Genomic DNA, 15,281 nt, shown 5'->3' with positions numbered 1-15,281 from the left:
AAAACAAAATAAAGAATTTTACCTACCTATCCCTATCTAATATTTGGCGATTAGCTAAATATATTATCTCTAACCTGTATCACTATGTAACCATTAAAAACTATGATATAGATCTGTATTTATAGACACGGACAGATGTTCATTCTATGCAGGTAAATTATATAAGCATGTTACTAAACTGTGCGCGTAGCTGCTGTTAAATGTTTAACACATACTGAGTGTTTGATTTGTGTGCCAGGCACTTTTCTAAATTTTCACCTGTTCTATAATATGTAATTTTCACCACCAAAAAGTAGGTATTGTTATTATTTCCATTTGATAGAGGGGGCAAGTTGAGGCACAGAGAGGTTAAGTTACTTTTTCTTTTTTTTTTTTTTTTTTTTTTCGGTACGCGGGCCTCGCACTGTTGTGGCCTCTCCCGTTGCGGAGCACAGGCTCCGGACGCGCAGGCTCAGCGGCCACGGCTCACGGGCCCAGCCGCTCCGCGGCATGTGGGATCTTCCCAGACCGGGGCACGAACCCGCGTCCCCTGCATCTGCAGGCGGACTCTCAACCACTGCGCCACCAGGGAAGCCCTAAGTTACTTCTTTAGCACTGCTAGTAAGTGATGGAGGTGGGATTCAAACCCATGCAGGTGGCTCTTTGGCCCCTGTTCCTAACCTCTGTGCAACAACCGCCTCATCTTTTTATTCAATAGCATTTTTCATAGATACTATGGATTATGCATGCATTTGTATGGGGGTTTTTTTGCAGAAGAAACATGGTTATCTCTGGATTGTGGAACTATGAGAGTTTTTCCTTTGGTTTTCTTTCTGTATACTTGAACTTTTAAAATTATCCTAGAATAATTTTATTATTGTTATTCTAGAGGAAACATGTGTAATATAATTTGGAAAAAAAGCATCAGAAACTTTTAATGAAAGTGACTAGTTTTGTGACACTTTCAAATGTTTCAGAAAGATTTTTAAATGCTGCATGTACCCATCTACAAACACATTTAATCTATAAAAGAGAAGTAAAAAGAGAGTTTAGGTGAGAGGTGAAACAGATCAGACCCAGCTCCTTAGCAGTCTTTTGACAGTTTATGTTATTACTTTACAGCATTAGTTAACATGTATGTGCTTTTGCTTTTCCAATTAAATTTTAAGTTCTTTGGCATCCACTGGAAACCCTACTACACACAGTGACTGACAGGCAAGATTCTGCTTAATTAGTAAACAGCTTAATTATTTATAAATGGAAACGGAATGGCTAAGCTGCCCAGCAAAGCAGGAATTCGGACTTAAGTTTGGAAGTCTCCCTATGCACTTGTTGGAGCTGAAAATTCTCCTGGGTCCCTTGCTGTAGCCTCAACTTCTCTTTTCCAGGGGGGAGAAAATAAGAGAGGCACGGCCAGGTGTCAAATGGAATGGCCCAGGGTTCAGGTCAAAATTCTGGGTGTGAGTTTGGGCCATGTTAATAACAGAAAAATATTTTCCAAGGGACCTTTTCTTTCCAGAAGGCATCTTGGCATACATGGACATAACTGTAAAGACCAATCATTTTAATTGTACCGACATCAATGTGCATCATCCACCTACTTACTCCTTATGAAATTTTCTTCAGTCTCATCTGCAATACTTAATAAAGCACCTCCTTGCATCTGGCATGAAGAGTGTGCCTCGCTCCAGGAGAGGGAGGAAAGCAGGTTGAATTGGTAGCAAATGTGTGAATTGAGATCCTTCTCCCAGACAGCGTCACAACCCACCTCTGTAGATGCTGAAAACAAAATCCATTAAAACGTTATAATCTGATTTTATTTATATGGCGATATATTTCTAAGATGAATTTGAATGGCATGATTCCAACTTGCAACTCCTAAAACTTCTTCAGAGCCCTTATCTATTCTTGATTAGGTCTTTATGATGAAATCTGCATTGTTTTCCCGTAAACACTTTATGGTAAAACCTGTTCAAGATTGAAAGGAAGTTCAAGAAATTATCAATAAAGAAGCTCTGATCCTTTCTGGGAAAATGACATTAGCTATTTTTAAGAGAAGGAAATACAATTGGAGTATAGATATTTGTGAAAATAACATCTGAATTCTTTAAAGTCAGAACTTTATACTGAAAGCTGTGTGAACGGAAGTATTTATCTGAGATAGATGCAAATATTGTTTCAAAAAGCTTTTCCCTGCCAATACCAAAATGCTAGATGGAATAAAAGGGATACAGTAGAAACATGACTCTAAAATGAACAGAAGTTTTCAAATACACATTGAGAACAGGAACACTGATATTTAGTTTAAGAAAGTTCTCTCAGTCAAAAGGAGGAGAAGCAAAATCCACTTGCAAAACATTGGCCAAGGATTGTGTAGTTTGCTTAAAAGTAAATTTAATAAAATATGAGACGTGGCTCTGAAATCTGAAGTTTATTGAAATAACAGCAAATGAAGACCTACTTTGGGTGCTTTAACTCAAACCCTAAGGTGAACCTAAGCAGCCATAAAAATTACCCGGAGTCAAACTCAGCCGAAGAATTTCAGACAATGGGAACCACGCTACAGCATGAGTGTAACTGATGAGCAGACGATCTGCTAAAATCTAGAACAACTTTTCCCGAAGTGCAATCCACAGAGTATGACAGCTTCAAGAGCTCTCCAAGAAAAGCTGGGACAGTGCATGTGTAGCCTCCTCCGGGGAATTCATAATACACAGCAACATATTAAAGCCTCTGAGAAGTTCTCTAATAAAGAAACAGCTTCATTTTAATTCAGTATACTTCAAACTTATTTGACAATGAAATCTTTTTGGTTTGTTTTCTTTTCCCCACAATACTTAGTTAGATGGCTCCCTTGGGAATGTGGAAAGTTTGTTTTCATATCTGGTTGCAATGTGCCTTCCCCAGAACGGAGTTAGTTAAGGAGAAGCTATTATATAAATCTAAGGTCGTCTACAGAGTTTCCTGACTGACACGTGTATTTATAGAAGGATCCAAGATTGAAGGAGGATCTATCTCCAAGAAGACAAGTCTATCACCAAGGAAAACTGTAGGAAGAGGAAGAGAAAGGGAGGAGGACATCTTCAGTGATCATCTTGCCCTGGTGGCTGAAATTTCCCCATTGAGTTTGAACCCTTAGAGACCATCTTCAGTTAAAAAGCTATGCCATCCATGAGATGGACAACACACTAAGCATTATCAGACATCAGTTTAGCCCTGTTCATCCTGTGTGAGAGCTGAGGCCATGAAAGAGGAGTGTTTACAATTTCAGTGTGCACAAAAATCACTTAGCCAGCTTCTTAAAAAAAACCACAGGTTCCTGGTTCTCAGTCTCAGAGATTTTGAATTGGAAGGTCGGGGTGGGATTCAGAAAGCTGACTTTCTAACGTATTACTGATTCTAATGCAAATGGTTCACAAAGCAAACACTGGGAAACCCTGGTTTGAAAGAAATCATTTGAAGCACTTCCCAAGGAGAGCAGGCATGAGTAGCCTTCGGCTACTAGAAGATAGTAGGATGTCAGAAAGGGACATAGGAGAAGGATGTCAAAAGGAGAGATCTGGGTATAGGGTACCTACCTCTCATCTACTGCCTTGGGTAAAGATTTGATAATAAGTCCTAATTACCTCCATGATAAGCCATGCCATGATAAGAAAAGGTTCGGAGGACACTTCAGTTGATCTCATTCCCATTTTTGCCAACAGTTGGTCCTGCCCTTTCAACAGGACATGGATTAAGCTACGTAAAGCAGCCTTTTGCAGAGATCTTCCTGAATTCTATACATTAAACAGTTAAGATGAGAGGCTTACAGGTGATCCTGTCTGGGCTACAAATTACAGTTCCCAGTTTTGTTAGATCTCCCCTGGCTTTGTGTTATGTGTGCCAGTTCTTAAGTTTAATCAAAAGGAAACTCCCAGTCAAATGTTTGCAAAAGGTGCCCATATTCTTCTAACAAGGCAATCCATTTGTCATTAAGATTTGGTTGTAACTAAAATATAAGAATTTGTATTTCTATGCCGTCAGACACAAGTCCTCTCTTTGCTTCTCTAGATGGGCTGCGTGTCACTCCATGGATCCGATTTGAAGATTTCATGGTAACAAGTGGAATGAACGTGCCACCCTGGGCTTGGGCACTGTGATGTGTTCTTCTGATCTCCCTTCAGGACCGAAGGTCTAATTTCCCCAGCTGCCAGCAGACACCTCTCAACATGAAGCCTTCTTCAAGGATTGCTTTGGCTGAAGAGGCTCCTTGCCCAATACCACTCTCCCTTCCTAAGTGCAGTCTGCAAACCATGACTGGTCAGTGCAGGGCTATAAGACCCCTCCTCTCACCCCAACTAGGGGCAAATCCAGCCTGAGAACTCCTTGTGGGTCAGTGTGGGGAGTCACCAGCCCTGCATCACCGTCCTGTGCAATCCTGCTCTCTTCCCTTCGTTTCCGTGTGTATCGATCCTGAGACTCCTCCCCAGGAGGCCTCCTGCATGCTCATCTTGTCCTCAGAGACTGTTCCCCAGGAACTCCCTTGCCACAGGGTCCCGTCCTGGCCCGGGGCATTTGCGTGTATTTATTCTTAGTCCTCTTGCTTATTCATAACTAACTTCTGCTTCTAAGCCACTGAAAATTGTAGGCTGGTACATTTACTTTTTCTTGAAATATTCTAGTCTAAGGGATGCCATCAGATTGTTATATTTCTTTGCATCTTTGGTTGTCTTTATATCATCTCTTCTGTCGCTAAATTCTGAGCTCCTTGAAGGAAGCAGCTATGTCCTATATATCTTTTTATTTATTTATTTATTTTTACTTTTGGCTGCATTGGGTCTTCGTTTCTGTGCGAGGGCTTTCTCCAGTTGTGGCGAGCGGGGGCCACTCTGCATCGCGGTGCGTGGGCCTCTTACTATCGCGGCCTCTCTTGTTGTGGAGCACAGGCTCCAGACGCACAGGCTCAGTAGTTGTGGCTCATGGGCCCAGTTGCTCCGCGGCATGTGGGATCTTCCCAGACCAGGGCTCGAACCCGTGTCCCCTGCATTGGCAGGCAGACTCTCAACCACTGCGCCACCAGGGAAGCCCAGCCTATATATCTTTGCATCTCCTACTGTTTGAAGAAAGATTGCCAAAAATCTTTTGCATGATGGTGATTTTTTTCCCTTTCAAAATACACCTTTCTTCTAATGAACTGAAGTATATTCATGTCAACACTGATTTTATTATAGATTATGACTGAGATGCAGCCATTTCTCCTTCTCTATTAATATGGCTTTTTTGTCATCCCTAAGTATACAGCTTTGTCATTGTCCCAGGTGTATCTTTCCTGCCACTTTAAAAAATGGTTGAATTCTTTTAAAAAAAAGAACTCTTATACTATTGAAGCAACTCCAGGCTACAGAGTTACTATTTTTCTCTCTTTGGTCTTTCATACACTTAGCAAATAGTTATTGAATATCTGCTCCCTGAAAAGTGTTCTGTTGGTAAATCTCATGTAAAAGGGATACCAAACCAAGTCAGCACTTTCTGCTGTTCATCCCCAATGCTTTACATGCTCCTTGGCAGGCCTGATCACAGTTGAGATTAAATGACGCATTATGGGATTGCTTATTGATTGTCTGTTTTTCCTGATAAAATTAAGTATCAGGAGAGCAGGTACCATGTTCCAACTTTTTCATGTTATTTCCCAAGCTTACCACCAGAATTTAAAGGCAGTTAGGCAGAGGAGACTATGCTATCAAAGGAAGCTGAGAAGTGGTGGCCACAAAGGAAAGAGGAAAACTAGCAGGTGTGGGCCCCAGAAGCCCAAGGAAAAAGATGGTGTCAGTTTGTTACACGTTGTTGAATCTTTCAGTAAGATGAGGACTGAGTCCATTAGTGACTTTATGGAGCACGTTCCAACAGAGGGACCCAATCATCTGCCTGCTCCATGCCTGCACCCAACAGATGAGCACTGCCAAGAAAAGTCATCCGATGGATTCATTATCAACCACCCCCAATACTTCCTGGAAACATTACCGGTTTTCCCTAAAAAGCTTGCTCTCCCAGCAGCCACCATGTTCATTTCACACCTTTCCTGTTGTTCAAACCTCTCACTCTTCCCCCTCTTCAGAGAAAGTCCACAGCCACTGGACTCGTTTCTCCTCATTTTCCCCATCACTTAATCCATCAACCTTCTTGGACCTGTACTATCCTCTCCTTCTTCCCTCCCATGGAGTTGTCTTTACATCCATAAAAGGTCAGTCTGTCCATCTCTGATCTGGACCCTATTTCCTTCTGCCTTCTGAGAGACCATATTTATTTCACCAATTGTTTCACTTTCCTGCATCCTCAACCTCTTTCTGTTAGATCCTTTCCAGAAGCATTCAAAGGTGTCCTAGCAGCTCTCATCCTTCAAAAACAAGAAACAAAAAAAATCCCTCCCTTGGCCTCCCCATCGCAGTCTCTACCTTTTCTCTACCCCCATTAATCACATATTTTTATACGTATGCTATCTCCAATTTCTCATCTCTCATTTACTCTTTAAAAAAAACAATTTCACTGAGATATAATTAACATGCCATATAACTCACCCATTTAAAGTATATAGTTCAATGGTTTTTAGTATATTCAAAGCATTGTGCAACCATCACACAATCAAGTTTAGAACATTTTTGTGGGAACCCAATTCCCATTAGCAGTCACTTACCATTTTTCCCTCAGTCCTCACCCCTACCCCCAGCCCAAGGCAACCACTAAACTAGTGTCTGTCTCTATAGATTTGCTTATTCTGAACATTTCATATAAGTGGAATTATACAGTGTGTGATCTTTTTGTGACTGGCTTCTTTCACTTAGCATAATGTTTCCAATGGTCATCCATGTTGTAGCATGTACCAGTACTTCATTTCTTTACATTGTCCAATAATATCCCATTAAATACTACTGGGTATACTACATGTTATTTATGCATTCATCAATAGGTAGACATTTGGGTTGTTTCTATTTTTTGGCTATTATAAATAACGTTGCTATAAGCATTTGTGTAAAGGTTTTTGTGTAGGTATATGTTTTCATTTCTCCTGGATATATACTTAGGAGTAGAATTAGGGGTCATATGGTAACCCAATGTTTGACCTTTTAAGGAACTGACAGACTGTTTTCCAAAGCAGCTGTATCCTTTTACAATCCTTTCAGCAGTGGATAAGAGTTCCAATTTCTCTATATCCTTGTCAGCATTTGTTATTGTCTGTCTCTTTGATTTTAGCCATGCTGTGGGATGTAAAGTGGTATCTCACTGCAGTTTCTGTTTGAATTTCCCTGATGGCTAATGATACTGAGCATCTTTTCATGTGGTTATTGGCTATTTGTAAATCTATTTTTGGAGAAATGTCTATTCAGACACTTTACCCATTTTTAAATTGGGATTTTTGTCTTTTTATTATTGAGTTATGAGTTCTTTATATATTCTAGATATAGGTCCCTTATTAGATATCTGATTTGCAAATTTTTTACCCCATTCCATGGGTTGTCTTTTCACTTTCTTGATTGTGTCCTTTGAAACACAAAAATTTTTGATTTTGATAAAGTTCAACTTATCTATTTTTTTCTTTTGTTGCTTGCATTTTGGTGTCATATCTAAGAATTCATTGCATTTTCAAGATCATGAAGATTTACCCCTATGTATCCTTGTAAGGGTTTTATAGTTTTATCTCTTCCATGTAAGTTTTAAAAATCTATTTTGAGTTAATTTTTTTATAAGGTGAGAGATAGGAGTTTAATTTTATTATTTTGAATGTGGAATCCAGTTTCCCTGCACCATTTTTTGAAAAGACTATTGTTTCCCCATTGAATTGTCTTGGCATCCTTGTCAAAAATCAGTTAATCATAAGTGTGGCCTCTCAGTTTTATTCCATTTTGACAGTATCACATTGTCTTGATTACAGTCACTTTGCATAAGTTTTGAAAATGAGAAGTATAAGTCCTCCAACTTTGTTCTTCCTTTTCATGATTATTTTGGCTCTTCTGGGTCCTTTGAATTTCCATGTGAATTTTAGGATGAGCCTGTCAATTTCTGCAAAGGAGTCAGCTAGGATTTTGATAAAGATTGCTGTAGTAGTGCCATCTTAGCAATATTAAGTCCTCTGATCACATGAACATGGAATGTCTTTCCATTTATTTAATTTTCTTTAATTTCTTTCAACAATATTTTGTAGTTTTTAGAGAGAAGTTTTTCATGTCTTTCGTTAAATTTTTCCGAAGGATTTTATCCTTTTGGATGTTACAATAAATGGATTTGTTTTCTGTCTGTCTCTTTTTTGATTTGTTTTCTTAATTTAATTTCTGGATTGTTCCTTGCTACAGTATTGAAGTACAATTGATTTTTATATATTGATCTTGTATCCTGTGAATGAGTCTATTTGTTGTAGTAGTTTTTTAGTGGATTACTTAAAATTTTATGCATGCAGGATCATGTCATCTGCAAATAGAGATAGTTTTACAACCCCCTTTCCAATCTGGATGACTTAAATTTTCTTGCCTACTTGCCCAGGCTAGAACATCCAGTACAATGTTGAATAGAGGTGTTGAGAGTGGATAGTCTGTCTTATTCCTGATCTTATGGGGAAGCATCTAGTCTTCTACCATTAAGTATGCTGGCTGTGGGTTTTTCAGAGATGGCCTTTATCAGGTTGAGGACATTCTCTTCTGTTTTTAGTTTAGTTTTGTTTTTTTCATGAAAGGATGTAATGTTTTGTCAAATGTTTTTCTGCACCTATTGAGATAATTGTGTGTCCTTTCTCCTATTTATATAGGTATTACATTAATTGATTTTCAGATTTTCAACCAATCTTACATTCTTGGGATAAGTTCCAGTTGGTCATGGTGTACAATTCTTTTTATATGTCGTTGGATTCTGTTTGCTAGTATTTTGTTGAGGATTTTTGCATGTATATTCATAAGAGATATTAGTCTATAGTTTTCTTTTCTTGTGATGTCTTTAGTTTCAGTACCATGGTAATACTGGCCTCATAAAATGAACTGGGAAGTGTTCCTTCCTTCCTCTTCTGTTTTTCCATTTACTCTTTAACCCACTCAATCTGGTAACTAGAGTATATATCTTGTCAAGGCCATCAATGACCTCCATGTTGCCAGATCCAGCAAACACTTAGTTTCAGACCTTGTCAAATCAGGCCCTTCAGCAGCATTCACTTGAATGTGAACTTCATTAGGGCAGGCACCATGACTTTCATCTTTCACATTTGTGGTTATAATCACAGCACCCAGCTGAGTGCTTGGTGCATAGCCGGTGTTCAGTACATATTTGTGGAAAAGAGTAAATGAATGGTTTGTGGAAGTGGAGGTCAGGCATACATCTTCATAGAAGCCAAGAAGAGACAGTGCTCTGAGGAATGAAAGCAAGGTGAGGCGGGGGAGACAATTCTTTTGAGAAGTCTGTCTATGCAGGGGATGAGAGATAGGTATTTTCAGGAGGCTGAAGTGGAGATGAAGGAGTTGTATTATTTTAAGATGTTATTTTAAGACGTGAGTAGGTTTAACTGCTAATGAGAAGGATCCATCATTCATCTATGTTAGAGTAGGAGTGTGCACTGGAATCACCTAGAAGGCTTGTTAAAACACAGATTGCTGGGGCTGCACTTCTAGAATGTCTGATATAGGTGTCTGGGATGTGGCTGGTAATTTGCATTTCTAGCAAGTTCTCAGAGAATGCTGATGCTGCTGGAACCACACTTTGAGAAACACTGAGATAGAAGTTGGAGAGGATTGGACGGGAGACTCCAGAGTCCAGATGGCGAGATTTACCCTAGGTAGGAGGAGGAACACTATTGCACAGGAAGGAGAAAAAGGAGATGGGTGCAAACCCAGGTAGGCTTAAAGGCTTGGGAGCAGGAAGTTGTCAAAACTTCCCTTCTGATGGATCCTGTTCTCTTTGAGAGGTAGGGATTGAGGTCATCTCTTAAGAGTTGGGGAGGAGAATGTAGGGCAGGGTTAGAAGTCAGGGGAGAGTAGAGAGGTTTGTATGACCCTTGCTGGGAGTGAGAGAGCAGCATGACAAGAGACACGTAATAATACTGCTGACAAAGCCGAGGTTGGCGGTCATACATCAATATTGGTACCTATCTGCTCTGTTACATCATTCAAGTTACTGATAAAAATTGTATCAGGTGAATAAGGTTCCAGGGCAATCAGATCATCCCAGAGGTTGGTACCCTAAAAATATCTCAAACTAACTAAGCCTAACTCTCCAGCTGTGTAAGACACACAACCAAGACGGACATAGTATGACACAGAATTGCCTCTAAACAAACCCAGAAAGATTCTTCTATATCATCCTTGTTCCTGAAGATCTATAGTGACAGATGTTTTATCATATCCCTCCCTGCTAGTGTGTTTTTGTATGTGTTTATTGGCACTAAATTTACATTGTGATCACTTACAATCGTTTTTTAAAAAGGGCATTATTCTACATTGAGATACTAAAAAATTTCTGTGTAAGGAAGATGAGATACAGAAGTGTGAATCTTTGCTTTAATCTACTCACTCCTCTCTGTTCTGTCCACTCGTTGACCCCATGGAAAGAACTATCTGCTTGCTCAGATTCCAGTCTCCGGCACATCATTTTGACTTAAGTTGGCCACCAGGAACCAAAAGTAACAAGAAAGGAAGAAGACTGGACATGTAATTTAGCACTGCGCAAATAAACATGCTCTCTGGTGGTTGTGGTAGAGGTTAGGAGATTTGGAATCTGGCAAGCTGTCAAGTGGAGGACGCTTCTGAACTGTAGGAAGCTGAACAAATAGATAGTCTAGGCACTGAAAAGCCCTGGGCACAACTAAACCCAGGCTTCCACCTGGGAAACCATAACTGGCTAAAGTGACAGAGCATGGTGACAGTGCCCTTCAAAGAATCTCAAGGAGAATAGTGTAGTTTAAAACAGTATTAGGGCCATGTGAAATACATGTTAATCTTATTAGTATTGGTTTCTTTACTTTTAATAATGCCATCTACTGGAGATAGAAATGGAAAGAGAAGATGATGTAAATAATGTGACATCTGACTCAAGAATCCGAGCAGTGTAGGGATTACATGCACATACACCTCCATACAGACATTCAGATTCAGATAGAGAAGGCTGATGATCTGACAGTCAATAAATGATGAAATACTTTCATGCTGGTTGGTGAAGAGCTGCTGTCCTGAGCTCCTCAAGTGCCCCTTGCTGCCTCAGCATCCCCTCACATTACAGCAGATACGGGGTTAATACCAGCAGTGGGCCTCTGGGACTCCTAACCTCCACATTAAGGTCTCCACTTGGACTGGCCAAGAGCTCATACTAGATTGGTTGCTAAATGTCTTGATATCACCCATGTATATAGATGTATGTTGCGTAGAACTACCTGCATATTATGAATTATCTGATGAAGAATTATCTGCCACAGGATCACCTGGGCCACTTGTCAAAAATGCAAACGCTCACTGCATCTCCGGGACTGGGCAAGGATATATGTTTTAAACTATCCCCCAGGTGATTCTAGAGCATCATGTCAAATATAGTCTGCATTTCCAGGCATGGAGCAAATCTGTCTGTCCTGTATTCCATCTAGAGGCCAAGTTCTTGGAAGAGAGGGTCCTAAGTCCTAACGCTATGCTTAGCTTAGTGCTGTTGACAGATAATAAAGACGTAGGATCATTGATTCAGAAGCACATGCTGAAAGGATAAATTAGGCCTGATGATGATATGATGATGATGATGGTAATCCTGGTGAGTACCAGGTACTATGATAAGTGGCTTAGATGCATCATCTAATTGTATCCTCTCAATAACCCGAATAGGTACTGTTATTATCTCCATTTTATAATGAGGAAGCTGAGACTCAGGATCTCATTGTTGGGAAGAAACAGGACTCCAACCTTCGTCTTTCCGATTTCAAAACCTACACTCTTTCTAATTCACTAAGCTGTACTGGCTCTTAGATTAGAAAACAATTCAACAGGCAATTTATAAATCAGATTCTTTGGAGTTAATCTCTTCAGTTTCTTTTTGTTTCCATTTCTTTGTGGCATTTTGTTAACTATGCAGAGGGAAGGTAGGCATGGAAGATGAAGAGATTGCAAAAGCTATATTCTCTGCCTTGCAGAAACCAAGGTGAAGGAAATTGAATACAGAAAGTAGAAGGTATATATAAATAACCCCCAATACTTAAGAACCACTGGCAACCTTTAAGCTAAATGAAAATACAATAAAATAATAAAGTACTAACTGACAAAAAAAAAATTAGAACATTGCAGCTGTCATTGGACCTTGAAAATTGGGTTAAGTAGAGAAAAAGATTTTGAGGTTATAGCTAGAAATCGAGTAACAAGGAAAGGGAATCAAGACAAGAACTCATTGTCGAGTAATAACAAGGGCGACTGTGATTTTAAAAAGATCATCAAGGGCCAGCTGATGCCTGGACGTGACAATGGGCAAAGCAAGCAGTCAGGACATGGAGAAGTTAAGGCAGCTCATAAGAGGGAGTGGATTGGAAGGATAACTGAGCTTTATACACATTCAGGTTTGTTTTGAAGTATCCTTCCTGGAAGCTGGGATTAATGAGATCACAGAGTATTATAATATGATTCCGGTTAAAGCATCCTTATGTACTGAACTTAATGAGGAATGGCTAATTAACATCTTTCAAACTTAGGGAAAAAAAGGAATATACATCAGAATTGTCTTTTCAAGGCAAAAACAAACACAAAATCAAAGCCTGGATAAATGGAATCAAAGAGCTTATTCAGATTTTAGTAGATCAATCTCAGTGCTTTCCTTTAGATACAATAACTTTCTAATCATCCTTGATTCCTTCATGACATACGGAGAAGACTAGATTTTATTCTTACTGGGATCTGGGCAAAATCCCCACTTCTCATCTCTTTCGTATCGGCTGGTCGTGGCACACCACAGCAAGTTGTCTTCCCGCCCTTCCCGGGTACATTCATGATGCCACTGCCGGTTATACTGGAAGGGAAACATACACGGTGTCCCGTGGGCGTTCCCTTTGATTGTATACAAATCTAGGAGAAAGAAAAGGACAAAGTCAAATAAGTAGTATGTCAGCTTTATCTTTGGAAACTGTCATAAAGTGAATGCATTTTTTATTGACTGAAAATCTACACTCGGCAAGGCCCTCGCTTTACCACAGTGAACCCTCAGGACTTCAGTGTATAGTATATGGAAAAGTGCAAGGCTGAGTGCTGTGTTCAGGGGAAATGCTGATAAATGGTTTGTTTGTATGTTTATCTCCTTGTTTATTCACTATGGTGCACTGCTACAGTAGCATACATATTTGTGAATGGATGAGAAGAAAAAATTTATTTATTATTATTTTTATTTAACTATAGTTGATTTATAGTATTGTGCTAGTTTCAGGTATGCAGCTTCAGATTCTTTTCCATTATTGGTTATTTCAAGCTATTGTATGTAGTTGGAGATTTCACTTTAAAATATCTTCCAGTCCCCAAATACATCAGCCATCAGCATCTGAATCTCGAGGTTCATAGGCATTTATTAATTTATTCATTCAACAGACATCTGTTGAGCATTTAATGTGTCCAGCACTGGGTATGTGATGTAATAGTGAACAAATGAGTAAAAGTTGGCTTTCATATGGAGCTTCTGTTCTAGTGGGGAGAAAAAAAGAGAAAGCAAATATACAAGTAAACATGTAATTTCAGGTAGCGGTAAGTACCATGAAGAAAAACAAAATACTGTAAGAACAGAATGACTGTGTGTGTGTGTGTGTGTGTGTGTGTGTGTGTGTGAAGGGGTAGAGGCACTATTTTTGATAAGGTGGTCAGGGCAGGCCTCTCTGAATAAGAACTGGGGGAAGAGGTTTAAGTCTTTGGAAGAGAGTTCTTGGGGCACAAGGAGCAGCAAGCACCGAGGAGCACGAGGGACCTGCGACAAGAACTGTGAGGGGCGGACGGGGAAGCGCAGGGAGGCCCCGTGTGAGGCAGAACCAGGAAGGCACTGGAGTGTCAGCTCACAGAGGGCCGGTTCTGCCACATCATGGGCTTTGACCTTTACCCCGGAGGCGGTGGGAAGTCATCAGTGGGTTTTGAATGGGAAAGTCACATGATCCGATTTTTAAAGACTCACGGGGTGCACAGTGGCAAACAGAATGTACACAGAGAGAAGACAAAGTGGATGCCCGGCTGGAGGCCCCTGCAGTGGTCTAGGAGAAAGATGGCCCTGCTGAGTGGCCGGCTGGCTGCTCCCTCAGAGTATTTCAATGATCAGTCATCCTTGGCCTTAAGCAGAAAACAACAACTTTTCATGACTCAGCTGGGGCTTTCTATAGTGAGGGAGATCAGGGCCACCCTCAATTAAATCAGTAGGTCCTGGAGCGAAAGGGTTGGCTGTGGAGATTCCCACCCTCTCCCACAGCTGGTGGGGGGCGGGTGTTGCCTGAGCTCACTTCACACCACCAGCCCTAGAGGCTGAGGCTGTTAGGAACTACTGGTATACCAGGACACATCCTCTTGTTTCCTTCCTCTGCCTTCTACTCAGTCTTCCTCTGCATGCATCGTGAGCGTGGGCATATGGCTAAAATGTTAACCTGGAACAACATGCCAAGTTCTTCCTTAGAACTGTAGATTATTCAGTGTGCTGGTATGCAGCACTTGCTTTATTGTAGTGAGTCCTGAAAATGGCTTGCCCTTGGCTGTCTCTCTTTACTCATTTCTCGCAGGTACGGGAGAAAGTCTTGCTTTAGATCTTGGTAGCTCCTTGCTCTGTTTTCTAGAATTCTTAGAAATAGAAGCTCTTAGTAAGCCATAATTCTACAGAGCACCACGAGAGCAGGGACAACACCTGTCTTGTTGGTCTTTGTAAATCAGATGCCCGGCACAGAAACAGTCAGTGTTCAATGGATGCGTGATGGACGGTGAATGGGTGGATGAATGAATGAAGAGAGCTACAAAACAAAACCTGACAAACAGGTTTGAGGTTTCAGAATTTCAGAACTAAGCTGCTTTCTTTCTCTGTTTAAAAATACCACATATCACAGAACTATGGAAAATGAAAACACCTCCCCCTACCCGCCACCAAAACCGTGCTTTCCTACTCCCCGGCACACACCAAATAACCCCTGACAATAGTCTGCCTTTAAATGCGTTGTAACACGGGACTTCCCTGGTGGTCCAGTGGTTAAGACTTTGCCTTCCAATGCAGGGGGTGTGGGTTTGATCCCTGGTCAGGGAGCTAAGATCCCACAGGCCTCGGGGCCAAAAAACCAAAACATGAGACAGAAGCAATATTGTGACAAATTCAATAAAGAC

The 15,281-nt window shown here is 40.5% G+C and overlaps 1 protein-coding gene across 1 annotated transcript in view; it reads right to left on the bottom strand.

Moving 5' to 3' along the window:
• Positions 1–15,281, bottom strand: part of PLA2R1 (phospholipase A2 receptor 1) — a 120,164-nt gene that overhangs the window by 89,320 nt on the left and 15,563 nt on the right. The window contains exons 3-4 of the mRNA XM_030852660.3: positions 12,843–13,016; positions 1,585–1,758 (exon numbers count right to left, since the gene is read on the bottom strand). Coding sequence (XP_030708520.1) covers positions 1,585–1,758; positions 12,843–13,016 — 348 coding nt within the window. The remainder of the gene's footprint in view (positions 1–1,584; positions 1,759–12,842; positions 13,017–15,281) is intronic.

Source organism: Globicephala melas, chromosome 7, assembly GCF_963455315.2.
Source record: "Globicephala melas chromosome 7, mGloMel1.2, whole genome shotgun sequence".
NCBI lineage: Eukaryota > Metazoa > Chordata > Mammalia > Artiodactyla > Delphinidae > Globicephala > Globicephala melas.
Note: the sequence above shows the minus strand (reverse complement) of the source record. Positions and strands in the feature narration are given on the sequence as shown.